At 39.7% G+C, this 17794-nt stretch overlaps 1 protein-coding gene across 1 annotated transcript in view; it reads right to left on the reverse strand.

Annotated features, from left to right (window-relative positions):
• The window catches only part of OSTF1 (osteoclast stimulating factor 1), a 48971-nt gene that overhangs the window by 11207 nt on the left and 19970 nt on the right, over positions 1-17794 (reverse strand). The window contains exons 2-7 of the mRNA XM_082843256.1: positions 16043-16089; positions 9980-10030; positions 6904-6967; positions 4965-5018; positions 3205-3312; positions 2044-2093 (exon numbers count right to left, since the gene is read on the reverse strand). Coding sequence (XP_082699382.1) covers positions 2044-2093; positions 3205-3312; positions 4965-5018; positions 6904-6967; positions 9980-10030; positions 16043-16089 — 374 coding nt within the window. The remainder of the gene's footprint in view (positions 1-2043; positions 2094-3204; positions 3313-4964; positions 5019-6903; positions 6968-9979; positions 10031-16042; positions 16090-17794) is intronic.

Here is a 17794-nt window from a genome sequence, read left to right on the forward strand (position 1 = left end):
CAGAGATATAATATGACATTATGTTAGGAAATGATAAAAAGATGCTATGTAAAAGTAAAAATAAGAGTAAAAGGAGGAGCTTGTGGTAGAAAGAATTCTAAGACAGCCCTCAAGCTCCCTGCCCCCTGGGATACACCTCCCTGTATAATTTCCTCCCCTTGAGAGTGGGTGAGACCGGTGAATATAACAGGATATCATGCCCATATTTTCTAATCAGTTGATGTTTACCCTGGGTGGACCTGACCTAGTCAGGTGGGCCCTTATAAGGAAAGGCATAGCACCAGCAACACAATCTCCTGCTGGCCTTGAGGAAGAAAGCAAACAGCCATGTTGTGAACTGTCCATCAGGAGGAGGGGTGGTCTCTAAAAGTTGAGGGCCTCAGTAACATAGGTGCAAGGAACACAATTCTCCCAGCAACATGAATGAACTTGGAATAGGACTCGAGCTCCAGATGAGAACCCCACTCCAGCCAATACCTTGATTCCCACCTGTGAGACCCTGAGCAGGAAACCCAGCTATGCCACCCAGAATGCTCACCTACAGAAAGCATAAGGTAAATGGGTATATTTTAAGCTGCTAAATACGTGTCAATTTGTCACACAGCAACAGAGATCTAATACAGTGCTCTGGGGAATTAAAAAGGCGATCAAAATAAAACACAAAGATGAGAAAACCTCTGAGGAAAACTAAGAAAATTAGAGGCTCAATCTGAGAGGTCCCACATAGCTACTAATGGGCATTCCAGAACCAAAGAGCAAAGGAAACAGTCAGATAAAAATATATAAGAAATAATACAAGATATTTTTCCAGGCTGAAAGAGTTCACTACCATTTTCAGGCAAAGACCCATTCTAAAAGCACATCATTGTGAAAGTTTGGAATACCACGGATAGAGTAAAATTCTAATCATGAGAAAACGCAGGGAATTTCCTGGCCGCCCAGTGGTTAGGACTCTGCACTTTCACTGCTGAGGGCCCAGGGGCCTGGGTTCAATCCCTGGTCAGGGAACCAAGATCCTATAAGCCTCGCAGCACAGCCAAATAAAAAAGGGAAAAAGCAGTTAATACACAAAGAATGGGACTCAAAAAGGCATCAAACCTCTCAAAAGCAACCCTGGAAACTAGAATACCATGGAGCCATGCCTGTAAAATTCTGAGGGAAGTCATTTTCAACCCAGAATTCTATCAGCCAAATAGTCAAGCCCAAGCTCCCCTTTCTCAGGAATTTACTTGAAGGTATTCTTCAACAAATGGAAGACAGAGGATCCAGAAAAGTGAGGACACAACACAGGAGAGAGGTGAAGCGTTTCCCAGGAAGACAGCAAAGGGCAGTAGAGACCAAGTTGCTCCGGTCAGAGAATGAAGATGGAAGGCTTCAGTATGATTCCAGGAAGAAAAGAAAGAAAGCAATTATCATATACAATTTAGAAAATTATATCAAGAGAGTATAAAACAGTGTAGAGGTCTTTGTGAAATACAAAAAAAAAAAAAAAGCACTAAATAAAAGTCAATAAATACAGAAACAAAAAAGTTACACAAGCAGTGAATGATATTTAAATAGCCATAATACCATAAGCATTATATAGTAATATAACCAAAAACTATGCTATGTATGATACATTAGGAGGACCGGAGGAGGAAAGATTGGGCGCTGGGTGCTGGAAGATGACAGCTGGGCAGTTGACAAGCGTAAACCTTCACCTACCAGATAGGATAGCAAAATACTTTATGAAGATGATGAATTATGAGACAGCTCCACAAGCATATTCCTTAGTAACATGAAGGTAAGAGGAAAGCACTAAAAGCTGAAAGTGATATACGAGGAGGAGTATGGCAGGAATTGGGGGCTTTATGCAATTTGGACTTTAATGTAATCATAATTTTTTAACTATGTGCTTGTTGTATTTTGATTAAAAGTTTTATGAAAAATAATAAATGGGAAAAGGTGAGTTCCAAGACACCAAGACAGGATTTTACACACACATAAGCTGTACCAGGAGAGCAAGGTAGGTGGGTTAAATGGCTTCTGCATAAGCAATCTCACCTGTTGGTTCAGTTCAATGTTTGGTTGAGTAAATAGCACTTCCACTATATCTGAAATTCAAATAGAAAAGATTTTTTAAAGAATGAGACTAAAAGTCTGACAAGACGCAGCATAATAATTTTAAAAGAGAGGATTCTTTTTAGAAGAATCATCAAGAAAATCGTTATAACAAAGTTTTCAACATTTATGTAAACAGAAGACCTAAGACTATAAAAGGTAGAATTACTTAGGGAAAATTTTTTTCAAATATTTTGGCTTTTGTATTTTCACATGACATCTATGATAGGAATATTTTTACATTTGCTGGGACAGTTAATATTCATACCACTAATTTGTGTTTAAATTTTCCTTTGGCCACGCTATTTAATTTGTTGGATTCTTTGTTTCTCATTACTGTTGGGATCATTTTCTGTGTGTTGTAGAGAGAGGGAGAAAGAGAGTGGGTGTGGTAGATTCTCAGCCAGGCTGAAATACATCTAGAAATTCCATTTGTCATTATTATTGATTATAACAGAGGAAATTATCAACTGAATCACCAACTCAAGCAAATGCTGTCTCTTTCCTAAATCTTAAGCTTAGAATGTAAATCATAAAAGCTTCCTGGGAGGGCTTCCCTGGTGGCGCAGTGGTTGAGAGTCCGCCTGCTGATGCAGGGGACACAGGTTCGTGCCCCAGTCTGGGAAGATCCCACATGCCGCGTAGTGGCTGCGCCTGTGAGCCATGGCTGCTGAGCCTGCGCGTCCGGAGCCTGTGCTCCGCAATGGGAGAGGCCACAACAGTGAGAGGCCCGCGTACCGAAAAAAAAAAAAAAGCTTCCTGGGAAAAACTAAGTCAGAGGAATCAATTCTGGTCCTTTCTTCTGTGAGATTAGACAGTGGGGTTTGTTTTTACATTACTGTTGTTTTCCTGTAACCTTTGCAAGTCTGAGAGAGGAAAGGAAGCTTCCACTCCTTCAAGTGAAAAGGTCTGTGTAGTGAGGCTGGCCAATCACATTCTACCTACTGTTTTACAGAGCTTCCAGGGACTGGGCTTTTGGCTGACATTCTGAAAAATTTAAAAAGAATAACCAATTTTTTTTTTCATTTGTGTAACTCTGGCTCCCCTAGATGAAGCACATTTTCAGTAGCACAGATATTTATGATAACAAACAAAATGTAATACCTTTGTGACCCCCGTGACAAGCCCAGTACAAGGCGGTGCTTCCAGCTTTGTCCAAGCCATTAACACCTACTCGGTTGTCCAAACACTCTCTCAACCAACTCAAGTTGCCTGAAAACATTTTACATTTATAAAAACACATGAAAAAGGGTTTTCGTTTTTTCGTTTTTCTTTTCAATTTCATCCTGCATAAATTCGCATTTGCAAAGGATTAATCAGTAAGTCTGAAATTAAAACCTGCCCCATAACATATTCTCTATGGTACATTTTGACTTCCAGTTTATTAATGGAAAGCATTAACATCAATTTTTAATGGTAGGTTAATGGGAAGAGTTGCCTAAATGGGTCCATTTAAGGTATTTTTACTCTGTAAAAAAAGCTTTTTTTTCCTTTGTGAAATCCTGGAACTTCGGGAAAAAATTTCAAACCTAAGAACAAGCAGACACTACTCATATTCATATTTAAAATGCATTTTCAGTTCCTATAAGAAAAGAAAAACTAAATAACCTACTCAAAGCTGCTGCTCTTATATGTTAAAGTATAACTATTCATTTAATATCCTGTGGCTAATGCCCTAAATATCTAGTTTACAAAGAATTTTTTAAATGTCAATTTAGTAGTTCTACTTATGCACAATCCTAAACCAATAATTTCCTTTTGCACATTCAGATTTCAGAAATATCTACAATTAAATGAAAGAGAGCTTACTGTGGCCTTATAAAAAATTCCCCACGATCTACAGCAGGGTTTCTCAACAGTGGCCCTACTGACATCTGGCGCTGGAGGGTTCTTTGTTATGGGGGCTGTACTGCACGATGTTTAGCAACATCCCCAGCCTCTACGCAAAAGGTGCCAGCATCCCCCCAGTTATGACAGTCAAAATGCCTCCAGAGGACTTCCCTGGTGGCGCAGTGGTTGAGAGTCCGCCTGCCGATGCAGGGTACACGGGTTCGTGCCCCGGTCCGGGAAGATCCCACATGCCGCGGAGCGGCTGGGCCCGTAAGCCATGGCCCCTGAGCCTGTGCGTCCGGAGCCTGTGCTCCACAACCGGAGAGGCCACAACAGTGAGAGGCCCGCGTTCCGCAAAAAAACAAACAGACAAACAAACAAAAAAATGCCTCCAGATACTGCCAAATGTCCCAGGGTTTGCAGAGAGGAATTACCCTCTGTGGAGAGCCACTGATCTATGGAACAAAGCCCCACGTACAAGCCCCATCCCTGGTGCTTCCTTCCTCCCCAACCCCAACCTCACCATTCATACTTGCAATATACTAACACTCTCCCAGGTGCTGGACCCCTGAGAAGCCCCCACCCTCTGCCCTCCTGTTACTCATTCTGGCCTCTATAGCCTGTTTAACTGAAACACACTTCAACCGCTATACTTATCACACCATCTTGTAATGATCTGCTACACACATCTCTCCCCTGCCAGACTTTGAGCTCTGCGAGTCACAGAGCATGACTTTCCACTTGCAACTAAGCACAGGGCAGGTAAGACTCAAAAGTTATTTGTTGACTGACGTTTTAAAAATTAAAATCACACATTTCTATAGAGTGAAAGAAGGCCAGAACAGAGATTGCCTCTGGGGGAGGCAAGGATTTAACTGGGAAGGGAACTTTCTGGGATGATAGAAATGTTCTGGATCTTGATCTGGGTGTTGGTTACACAGGTAAATGCATTTGTTAAAAGTCATCAAACTACATAATTAATATGTCTGTGTTTTACTGTACTGTTTATCTCAATCAAAAAGAATCAGACCTACCTCTTTTTGCAGCTTCATGCAATGGATTGTCAATGGATTCTGCCTGCTCAGCCACTAGATGGCAAAAAAAAAGATGCAAATCAATGTTGAGAGGGCCACCCAAAGGATTCCCTGAAGCCAGTTCAGTGTCCCAGCTTCAGAAGTGCCAGGACCTTCCACCATACAGCTTCCCTTACTTAATGTGAGTTTTAAAAAATGGCAGAAAATCAAAAGTGATGTTTTGTGCTTTGAAAGAAGCTGAATTATGTGTCAAAAGAAGCCAAGCTAAGACAATAACACAGCAATTAACTGGGAGTATAAACAGAAACAAACATAGCCATTAACTGGAAGTATAAATAGAAACAAACAGATCCAAGGTCTGCCAACCAGTTTGCTCAAATATTTCACCAACAAATTTAGTCAGGAAAGTGCAAAAGAAAGCATTTGAGGTTCCTTTTTACATTCTATAAAAACACCCTAGGGCTTCCCTGGTGGCGCAGTGGTTGAGAGCCCGCCTGATGATGCAGGGGACACGGGTTTGTGCCCTGGTCTGGGAGGATCCCACATGCCATGGAGCGGCTGGGCCCGTGAGCCATGGCTGCTGAGCCTGCACGTCCGGAGCCTGTGCTCCGCAACCGGAGAGGCCACAACAGTGAGAGGCCCGCGTACCACACACACAAAAACAAACAAACAAAAAAAACACCCTGCTTTGAAGATGGCTAAAAATAATTGTCTCCCTTGTGTGTGTGGATATGAAGGGTGAGGTAAAGGAGAAATATTTTGCTTTCTATATTCAGAACGGGCAATCAGCATACCTGCCTGCCCCTAAGGAAGGTGTATTCACTGCTGTCCTAGAATCAGTAGGAGTGACCACATGAAGACTGTTGTTCAAATGAGACTTCACACCCACCCCTCCCACCACAAAGGGCTGTAACTAGATACTCCCTTGGCTACCAGGGATCTAGCAACTGAGAAACATTTTGCACCCTCAGTCTATGACCAGCTGGAGAAGTTGTTTATTTGGGATTTCAAAGGTTAGAGGAGTGTAGAAATGCTTAAAGTTTTTTAAAATACAGAATGATATGGCCCTTAGACCAGGTAAGTGGGGTCCATGTGTTGAGCCCCAGGTCTCACTCATTTCCCTCCCCCCACTTTCTCTCCTCCCCTCCACCTCCTCCCCTCCCCTCCCCTAGGAGCTTTGAATTGCCTTCCTTGAAATTTCTAAGTCCCCTTCCAGTGTTTGGAACTGGTGCCTGATGTCAGCCCTATTGGTCTAAGGAAGTATCTAATGCTAAAATCCAAAGGAACCTTAGAAGTGATTTAAATCAAACCCTCTTGTTATACAGATGGAGAAACGGTCCCAGGGGCAGCAGTTAAGCACCCTAACTAAGGTCCCTTGCTGTTAGAAGTGGAAGGAGGATTAAAACCCAGGACCCTTGTTTATCAATCCTGTGCGCTTTTTACTTTACTCTGCTGATTTCTACGAAAGTCTGCTTTGTCCCCCTTCCAACTAGAAGTGCGTCTCACTGCTCAAGTGCCTCAAACTGCCCTAATATTCATTTAATGAACATCACTGCCCCAAACATTAATTAACATAACAAGGCAAGGTTACTTCATCACAAAAGAAAGGGGGGCTAGTCTAAAAAAAACAAAGAAGAAAGAAAAGAAAAAGAAAAATGTTCTAAGCATTGAATAAAGTAAAACCATAAGTATTTCCCTGGAAACCTTAGGTTCTTTCAAGAATGTTACAATGCATTTTCTTAAGCCAAGGAGTCAAGTTCAAGTACATCCAGCATCCATGACGACTCTATTAAGAGGAGGCTCAGAGTAGAACATGCCCTAGGCTGGCAATGACTCCATTGATTTCTCAGCCACAGCAGGAAGCAGAAAAGCCTCAGGAACCAGGTAACTGAAAATACACAAAGTACAGCCCAAGTAAAGCCACCGCTGCCATACTTACCATAGTTGCTTGGGATTAGTCCCGTCCTGCCTTTGGAGGTGCCTTTCCACCAATTGGTATCACTCTGGTGAAAGAAGAGTTAAATTAAGTGGGACCGAATCCAGTTTACATTCAGTCATTTTTAAAACCATGTGGTGCATATTGGCCTCATTTTGGCCTTTTCAAAGGGTAGAGCAGTTGACACTTTTTGTTTTATTTTAGATAAAATACAACATACTTCCAATTCAAATGCAGAGTTACTGCTCTACCAAATGTCCATCAGCCCTGGTCACACTGATCAAGCTTCCTCACTCCCTAGTTATGGATGTCCATTCCCCTTATCATTAAATTACAAATATACACACATCTGCCTGCAAAAAATCAAAGACACTTCATCATAGAGACTCCACATTCAAACAAATCAAACAGATAATATGAAAGAGAAGGGGAAAAATTATGTTTAGTTTAGACTATCTGTAGGATTTTTTGGTCCAGAGTCTAATTTCTCTTAGTCTCAAGATATGCATATATTTGGTTTTCTAAAGATCTCTTTATTTCACCTTTGCTTTTTTGGTAACTTTTTTTTTTTTTTTTTTTTTTTTTTTTGCGGTACGCGGGCCTCTCACTGTTGTGGCCTCTCCCATTGTGGAGCACAGGCTCTGGACGCACAGGCTCAGCGGCCATGGCTCATGGGCCCAGCCGCTCCACGGCATGTGGGATCTTCCCGGACCCGGGCACAAACCCGTGTCCCCTGCAACGGCGGGCGGACTCTCAACCACTGCGCCACCAGGGAAGCCCTTTGGTAACTTTTTATCATAGAAAAATTCAAACCTATACCAAAGTAGAAGGAACCGTATAAGGAACCTACACATACCCATTTCCTAACTGCATGAACTATTTACTCATGGCCAATACTGTTTCATGCATATCCTCACCTACAACCTCCCTCCCCTTCAGATTATCCTGAAATAAATTCTAGACATCATATTCTTTTATCTGTAAATATTTTAATACGAATCTCTGAAAGATAAGGACTTTTCCATAATAATAACACCATTATCATGTGTTATTTTGTTTGCTAGCTTAAAATTTTTTCAACAATAATTCCTTAATATCATCAAATATCTACAATACTCAGAATTTCCAGTATGTTTTATAATAAAGTCCATACAGTACGATTGATTGATTTGCCTCTTAAGTCTCTTTCAGTGTATAGTTTCCCCCTTCATTTTTTTTCACTCCTTCACAATAGACTTTTCATAGAAACTAGTTTGTTCCGAAGAGTTTCGAAGAGTCTGGATTTTCCTTGTTGTATCCCTTGTTATAAAAGAATGTGTTCCTCTGCTCCCTGTATTGCCTATAAATCTGTCATTAGTTCTAGAGGCTTAATAGGATTCAGATTCAATTTTTTAGCAAGACTATTTCATGTGTAGCATTGATTCTTCCATCAGGAGACACACAATGTCTCTCTTTTTGTAACATTAGTAACCACTGATGAGCATTATTTGGATCCATTATTTCATAAGGGTTGCAAATGGTGACAGTCTAATTCTATCATTCCTTCTTCATTTAAATAACTAGAATATTACTTTAAAGACGAACTTTCCCTCATCAACTCTCAGGTTACCCAGAGATAAAGTTCATGGAGAAAGGCAGAATAAATACTGATTCTTTTCCTTTAGAGTTGTCAGAATAAATACTGATTCTTTTCCTTAAGAGTCATCAGAATAAAAAGTTGGTTCCCTAGCATTCTCTCAGGTTGACCAATGATTTTTGTTTTTAAGTATCGTTAGGAGCTCATGAATTTAAACAGAGTAGATTTGTTTCAATCCTTGGGATTGTTGCCCTAACTGATTTCTCAAATTCTCCTATCTTTGACCAGTGGCAGCCTCTTCAATTTAGTTCTGTGTCTTTCCAGTGTGACCCTAGTAGTCTTTGGGAGTTTCCTTGCTTTCTAAGAACGAGATGTCCTGGGATTATCTTGTACCTTTCCTGCCCCCAACCTGGTACCAGACATTTCTCAAAGGAACTTTGTTCCTTTTAATGGGAAATAACGTATTATTATTAGGTTGGTCTTTTTTTTTTTTTTTTGGCCTTTTCAAAGGACAGAGCAGAAATCCTTTTGTTTATTTTATTTTAGATAATATACAACATACTTCCAATTCAAATGCAGAGCTACTTAACTTCATTGATCTTACATCTATCTGTACATCCTTTCTTGCAGGCTGAAACTGCCAGTTTTCTACATCATTGACTTAATGACTCATTTGCTCTAAACTGCAACACACATGCATCAATCTCAGAAATAACAATACCAACACTTCTCCAACATCATGATTAAAAACTGTTTATAATTTGGGAGTAGAAGTTCTTTTTGTTCTTCATATTATTCTACTAGAGATATTCAGTTGAAATGCTGAGTTTTAAAGTCACTTGGAATAGTTCCTCTCTGTGTGTCATGCCAAATACCTGGGGTACAACTAAGTTCATTTGATTCATTCTGCTTTTAATTTTTAGGGATTGCTTTTTATCATTTAATTTAATTTTATAACTATGCAAAAGTTTACATGATTCCAAAGACAGATCTCCAAAACAAGGTGTAATTTTTAAAAAGTCTATATTCCATCTATGTTTCCTCTACCCTTTTCCCTTTCCTTTCAGAGAAGAAACTACTTTTTAAAAATTTATGACTCCTCCTTTGACTTTTCATTTTAAATTGAGGAAAATATGTATATGTATATCCTCTCACCCTTTCTTACTTACATAAGTAAAGGCACACTATCCACATTTTTTTCACCTTGCTTTTGTTCACTTAAATTACTCCATAATATCATATAGAGATATTCCTCATTCCTTTTTATAGCTGCATAATACTGTTTGTAGACACAGCAAAGTTTATTGAACTATTTTCCTATTGATGGAGTAAGGGCTACTTCCAATCTTAACGTTATTACAAATTATGCTCAGTGAGTGAACTTGGGTATATGTATTTCTATACAGATATACATGTAAGTAATGTACAATATTACAGTTATACAAAATAGTCTTATACATCTTTAGTTCATGCGTGGTATGACAAAATATTGGCTGGGCTTACCATGTCAGTAATGTAGATAATATCACCTTCTTCGAAGTACAATTCATCTGGCTAAAAAAAAAAAAAAAATTAAGTTTTACTCCATGTGATTTTTTCATGAATTAGAATACAATGATGATGATAATTATACAAATTCCACATTCTAAAATCCTTATAGACAGCGTAGTTTTTATATACTTAAATCTGCACATAAACCATATAACATTATTGACACGCTAACACATGCACAGAAATGTGAATTTTCCCATGATAAACTTCAAAGAATATAAGAAATAAGAATTCCTCCCCACACACCCACACACCTTATTTTCTTCCCCAGTGAAAACAAGGCATTTTTATACCAAAATAGAATATTAATAAAACTTTTTCATTGTAAAAATTTCAAAAGGTGATATATATTTTTTCATAAAAGGATAAATGTCTAGAACTAAAACCATGAAAAATAGCTAGAAGCTTGGCTCTGTCCTAAACAATTAGCCTTCAATCCTTAAACACTTTCATATCAACATCGCTCTCTACTTATTTTGAGAAAACCATTATCTTAACTCTTCATGTTCAGAGAGAATGAATATCGTATATATGAGAACAGTTAATACATAATTCAACCATTAATAAGACTAAAGAGGGCTTCCCTGGTGGCACAGTGGTTGAGAGTCCGCCTGCCGATGCAGGGGACACGGGTTCGTGCCCCGGTCCGGGAAGATCCCAAATGCCGCAGAGCGGCTGGGCCCGTGAGCCATGGCCACTGAGCCTGTGCGTCTGGAGCCTGCACTCCGCAATGGGAGAGGCCACAGCAATGAGAGGCCCACGTGCCACAAAAAAAAAAAAAAAAAAAGACTAAAGAGCTGAAAGATATGAAGCAGTAACTCGTTCTAGATCTTAAGCAAGCTCTAAGGGGTTAATTAATTACACAGACAATACATGCTCTTACACCAGCCAAATGTCCTACAAACTCCCTGAATAAAGCCAGGCACTTTAATTAAATATCTTTTTCCCATCAGTAGATAACACTTATCAGCATGACTGTATGAGTAAATAAAATGTCTAGGGAGTTCCCTGGTGGTCCACTGGTTAGGACTCAGCGCTTACAGTGCTGTGGCCCAGGTTCAATCCCTGGTCAGAGAACTAAGATCCTATAAGCCGCCCGGCATGGCCAGAATATATATATATGTATATTTATGTCTACTGATGAGCAAGTTTCAGATATTGGGAAATGTTTACATTGTCATGCTAAGTGAAGAATGTAGGGCACAAAATTTTACATAGGATAAGATCATGAGCACATATTAGTTTCATAATGCTGGTTGGAAAAAAAATTTTTTTAAAGCCTTTGATATTTGATTCCAGTTACTGCTCCACACAAATAAAAATTATGCTAGTGAAACAAATTATTTGATTCTTTCATTTTCCTTTTGTTTATCTCTCTCAGCTGCAGACTACGGCAGTAAATGTGACTCTGCAACAGTCATTTACTGAGTTTCAAAGATGATCTCTATTATTTTTATAACTATTTCCCCGTGAATATAGATGAAGACTATATCAGCTATATCATGTTTTACGCAACCACAATTCATAAATATTTAGATGCAATATGCATTCAAATATAAAAATTAGCAAATGATGATTAATGAAACTAAAAAATGTGAGTTCCTCTAAAAAGCACTTTCTGAAGCATTTCTTAATTTACACTTCGATCTACAGAGACTAGACTTACACATAGCATATCTATACAAAATTAGTTGAGCCTGTGTAGATCAATGACATACATTTTAATATTATTGGAAATAGGCATTTGGAAGAAAAAAAGTAAAGCCTTCTAAGACTTTTCTCAATTTTTCCCTAAAATGTCCTGATGATCTATGATCAATATTACTACCAATATGTGATGGATATAGAAAGTGATTAGGGAAACAAATTGTTTACTTTAGCACTTCCCTGCCGTTAACTGGCTCACTTCTCAGAGGCCAGAAAGGTGACTCACTGCCACCATAGCATCCCAGCTGGTGGGATGGAGTAGCCATCCTTACAACAGTAAGGAACGGGTGGGGAGAATGAAGCAGGATGCAAGGAAGTAAAGAAAATAGAATATATGTGAAATCTTAGCATTTTTTTGGAGTGACTGAGTTTCTTGGAGTTTTGAAAGAGTTCAATGTCTTGAAGAGAAGCTAACCCTGCCCACTTACGTCTAACAATCAATCCTCCTCAATCAGTGCTTACGCTGAAGTGAAGGAGTCATGTCTAAAACCACAAAAGTCAAGTTTGCCTGAATTTCCACACATAATAAGATCATTCACCCTTGAAACAAAAGGCACATTTTGAGAAAGTGCCAAACACATAACTTAAAAAACAAAGAACATACACAAGTCTCTGTAATTAGTCTTCCTCATAAAAAGGAATAAAGCCTGGAAGAATGGGAAGTCAGTGTTTAATGGGTACAGAGTTTTCTTTGGGGACAGTGAGAATATTTTGGAACTAGACAGAGGTAATAGCTGTACAACATTGTTGTACTAAATGCTTCACTGTTCACTTTAAATACAAAAAATTGTTAATGTTGTGTTATGTGAATTTTACCTCAATTTTTAAAATCATATGGTATTTGAAAATAATTCTTTTCTTTTGTGGTTTGGTAAAAGGCATGATTTGGAAACTGTCACCAAGTACAGTCATTTCAAAACTTCTTGCGCTGTTTCGGATTTTAAATTAATGGCTGCTCTTCCATAGCGGTGCCTGCCTCAGCTACCCATTAGATCAGACTTGTTTTTCAACTAAGGGAGCAACAAAAGGAAGTCGATTTCAGTCAGGTAAAAAAAGGGTCTCGCTAAGTTTTCATCCTGAGAAAAGAGAGTGGAACGTTTATTTTCTTTTTAATCAATAGCTCCCAGACACACAATGCTACCCCTGCTAAAATATCTTCTTCCAAAGAAGCTAGGGGCGGTTTTTCCTAATGTAGCTGAGGAGGTCATTTACCAAATTCTTCAGACTGCTGGTGGCAATATAAACAACAAGGTAATTTCATGATTTTAAAACTCAGATAGATTTGTACCTCCGATATTCACACTTTCCATTAAGAAACCACTTGCAGGACACAATGTAAATGTTCAGTGAGGATCGACTTTTAAATTCCTGGCATCCTATTCATGGACTATGATGGGAAAAGAGTGACACAATCAAGTAAGCACTTGTCTATTTCTAGTCTGTTCTTTGGTTTTTAACCACATTCTTCTTTTCCTCTCTCCTTGAACAACCACAAGGTATCAGAACAAGTAAATTGTTGGCCACTGGGATGTTATAGGGATGAGTACCCACTTGGTAATGTATATCCTGTTCCATATATTCTTGGTAACATATAATTTTCAAGGCATTAATTTTGGTTGGTTTATGCAAATATGTATTTTATGAAAAATTTTGGAAAGACCGTGACGTCCTTTTGAAATTTTCCACATTTGTCAACCTGGAGCCCTGAGAATTAATAAAAAGAAAAAAAAATCAAATTCTCCACAGATGTTTTCATTTAGCACTTTATAGTATTATCATGTGCCTGGCACTGGTCTGGACACTTAGAATCTCACAGCAACACTGTGAGGTGGGTGCTATTCTTATCATCACATTATAGATGAGAAACTTGTCCAAGGCCATACAGCAGGTACATGGTAGACCCTAAACTTGAACCGTGACATTCAGATTCTGGAGTCCCTGCCCTTCATCACCACCTCTGCTTTCTCTCATACAGAAGGGTCATGCATAGCCATTACTGGCTGCCATGGTGTCATGATCAGGATAAAAGGCAATGGCTGTGGAAAATATCTGTTGTTTCTCTCTTCCCCACCCCAACATAATGCAATACAACAAAATCGACAGCAGTGCCTTATACTTGCAAAGCATACTTAACGTCATTTGATCCTACAACAGCCCATTAAGGCAGGGCTGGGTCATGGGTATAATCTCCATCTCACAGCCAGGCTCAGAGAGGTTGAAGAACTTGCCACAAATCACACAGTTAGTGAGTGGTAGGGCTGGGCTCCTACTTCAGCTTTTGGAATCCCATCCTAGGGCTCCTTCCCCTACATATAGTGCTATAAACCTAGAGGAGTCCAGCAAATGTTACATGATAGAGAGGAGGATCCTGCTGGTTTCCTTGCAGAAATCAGTATACCTCCAGCACACAGGAAATGCTGTTCTCTCTCCATCAGTGCAACACTGGTCTATCCAGTCTTACCAGGCCTCTATATGACACTTTACTGGATTGGGGGTTGGGTAAGAAATAAGAACCAAACAGGGCTGGGTGATGTCAGGACTACCTTGCCTTCATGCACGACAGAGGAGAGAAATGCATTGACAGGAAGAACCAAGAGTGACAAGCTTCCCAGTGGATCACCGAGATGAGTTGGGTATTGCTGTCCCTATCTCCTGAGAGTAGTACAGTAGCTAAAAACTGGACCCAGGTATTTCTGGGGTGCTGTACATGTCAGCGATGGTCTCACAGAGTCCAGCTCAGCCCTTCCAACTTCTTTGTCTCAATGACTTTTAGATGAGTTTAGGATATACTGGGGTACACCCATCCCACTAGAGAAGATGGCCACTGGGCCCAGGGGAGAAAGACCAAACCGAGCTTGTCCAAAAGAAATTCTCATTCAGAAAAGAATGTTAAGATGAACCTAGTTCTAGGGTGACATTCAAAATACTGAACAACTGGTACAGCATGGGCACTTAAGCAGTCAGGAAGACCCCTGGGACCTGATCAGCCAGACACCTCCCCTTCAACATCTGTACTGAGCGGAGATGGAGAGGAGCAGAGTGTGGGAGCAGCAGGGCATGAGGTAGCCATTACTGACCGTCCAGCACACACAGGATGAATTAGCAGCACTGCTCTACAGCCTAGGATGCTTGGGACCGTGGATATTAAAAATAGCATTTTAAATGTGGAATATTCAAAAAACCTAGTGAATTAAATGTCTATTTTCTCCTGCGCATTCAATAATAACCAAGACTTTTAAAAAGCTGTAGAGGGACCTCCCTGGTGGGGCAGTGGTTAAGAATCTGCCTGCCAATGCAGGGGACATGGGTTTGATCCCTGGTCCAGGAAGATCCCACATGCCACGGAGCAACTAAGCCCGTGTGCCACAACTACTGGGCCTGTGCTCTAGAGCCCACGAGCCACAACTACTGAGCCCATGTGCCACAACTACTGAAGCCTGCATGCCTAGAGCCCGTGCTCCCAAACAAGAGAAGCCATCGTGATGAAAAGCCCGCGCGCCGCGACAAAGAGTAGCCCCAGCTCGCCGCAACTAGAGAAAGCCCTCACGCAGCAACGAAGACCTGATGCAGCCAAAAATAAATAAATAACAGTAGAGAGACTCCATCCTGGAAAAGAACTGGAGGTGAATTAAAGTAATCAATACATCAACCAATCAAAAGTATGTGTTAAGAGTCTATGAATATAGCAACCACTACTCCTTCTAATAGTAACAATGACTCCTTAACAGTAACAGCAGCTTTACACAAGCTCACTTAATTCTCACTAAAACCCTATGAGATTATTATTATTTTCACTTTACAGATGAGTACACTGAGGCACAGAGGTTAGGTAAGTTCTGAATTTACCAGGTCACACAGCTGCTAAAAGAGGCAGAGCGGGTCCTAAAAGCTACTGTAAGTTCTAAACCCCTGTGTTCTGCACCCTAGACACTGTGCTGGTGAGCAAGACTGCAATGCCAAGTGCAGAAATTCAGAGGCGGGAGAGACATCCCACTCCTCCATGGGGTGATCAGAAAGTCTTTATGGAAGAGGAAGTGTGCGATCAAAGCTTAGAGAGGTGCAGAGCCATGAGTCTACAAAGAGTTCAGAGATGAGTTGTACTGTGCACCAAATCCAGACTGGAATGGTCCACGAAGGGGAAGGAGTGGAGGATGGCAGGACTAGAAAGGGGGCTGGACCACAGAGGACTCTGTCCTTAGTCAAATGAAGGGTTGAAGCAGCTGATGACCATTTAGGACAGAGGAAGTATCTAAATGAAATCACTTTTGGTTTTTATGTCAATTTGAAAGTGAAAATCTGAATACTTACAGTTCTGGGTTCAAACGTATAAAGAGCTCTGAACACTTTAACTTGCCCTGAAAGAAAGGAAAGAAAAAACACATGATCAATTCTTTCATTTCTAAATTTGCTGTAAACAGTATTTTCCTTTATATTCTTCAGAATTCCTTAACTAAAATCCCCTATGAGAAATTTATTTTGGAATTAAGTGTTTTTTCTGCATAGGAGGTATTTTTAAAATATTTGTTAAATGAAAGTATGAATAAACACATACCTTCCCCCTCAAACAACAGGAGCTACCTAATTATTTGTACTTAGCTTCTGTCCTATGTAGAACCTCTCCAACCCTAAGATCTAAGTTTAAAAACAGAAAGGTGAGAGTTTAACATAAAGAGATACTTAATGGGACAATCAACAGTAGTTGAATATTCTTAAATTAATGGCTTAGGATTTTATATTTTCCAAGAGAAAAGAAAATATCAGGGAGAAAAATTGTACCTGTTGGAGAAATCTGTGATTCCATTAAGTCCCACAACAGAGTTCAATAACTATCCAAAAATGAGTCATGTTCATGAGAGCTGTCCATTCTGCCAAACCATCTCTCTCTTTCTATGTCCTTTGCTGCATTTCCATAACACCTGGTATCAGAATAACTGATTTGCTGGCCTGTCTCATTTGAGGGCAGGAACCCTGACTTGTTCAATCTCCTGGCATCTACCTGACATATAGTACGAACTTAATAAATGCTTGCTAAATAAATATATAAGTATAAGAACAAATTCAAACAGTGTCGGAAAAAGCCTACACATATCAAAATAGAAGAACTACCTACTTAAAATGTGATAACAGTTCAGTTTCAGTACTGGAAGAACCTTTAGAGATGACCACCTAGTCCAAGGGCATTATTCAGAACAGTGGTCCCCAAGGTGGGACACAGGAAGACTACTTCAGAAATTATGTACATTTTTATCTTATTCATTTTCATTCCTATTTTAACATGTTTTAAAATATAACAGCATGATTGGGACTTCCCTGGTTGTCCAGTGGTTAAGAATCCACCTTCTAATTCAGGGGATGCAGGTTCTATCTCTGGTCGGGGAACTAAGATACCACATATCACGGGGCAACTATGCCCGCATGCCACAACTACTGAGCCCATGAGCTCTGGGGCCCGTGCGCCACAACTAGAGAGAAGCCCACGCACCGCAACGAAGAGCCTGAGTGCTGCAGTGAAAAAAATCTTAGTTGCGTGCCGCAACTAAGACCTGATGCAACCATAAATAAATAAATAAGTATTTAATAAATAAGTAAATAAAATATAACAGCATGATAGAATACATATACAACTTATAAATACATTTACTGGGAGTAGTCAAAACCTTTTGCTGATAGAATGTTAAGCATTATGAGGGTAGGTGTTTTGTTTTATGAATGATATATCCAAGTACCTAGCACAGTGCCTGACACATAGGAAGCACTTAATAATTATTTATCGAACGAATGAAGAATGGATGAATTAAGGAATGGAAACATGTACTCAAAGAAAAAGTCTGAAAACCAGCAGTTTAGAACAGCACTGTCCAATACAACTTTATGCAATGATGGAAAAGCTCTACATCTGTGCTACTCACATATAGCTACTGAGCACTTGAAATATGGCTACTGAGGAACTGATTTTTACACATTATTTAATTTGAACAAGGTTAAATTGCCACAAGTGGCTGGTGGCTAGCATACTGAATGACACAAATTTAGAACATCAGAAAATGAGAAATGACATGA

The sequence above is a fragment of the Leucopleurus acutus genome, assembly GCF_964270905.1.
Source record: "Leucopleurus acutus genome assembly, chromosome: 7".
Classification (NCBI taxonomy): Eukaryota; Metazoa; Chordata; class Mammalia; order Artiodactyla; family Delphinidae; genus Leucopleurus; species Leucopleurus acutus.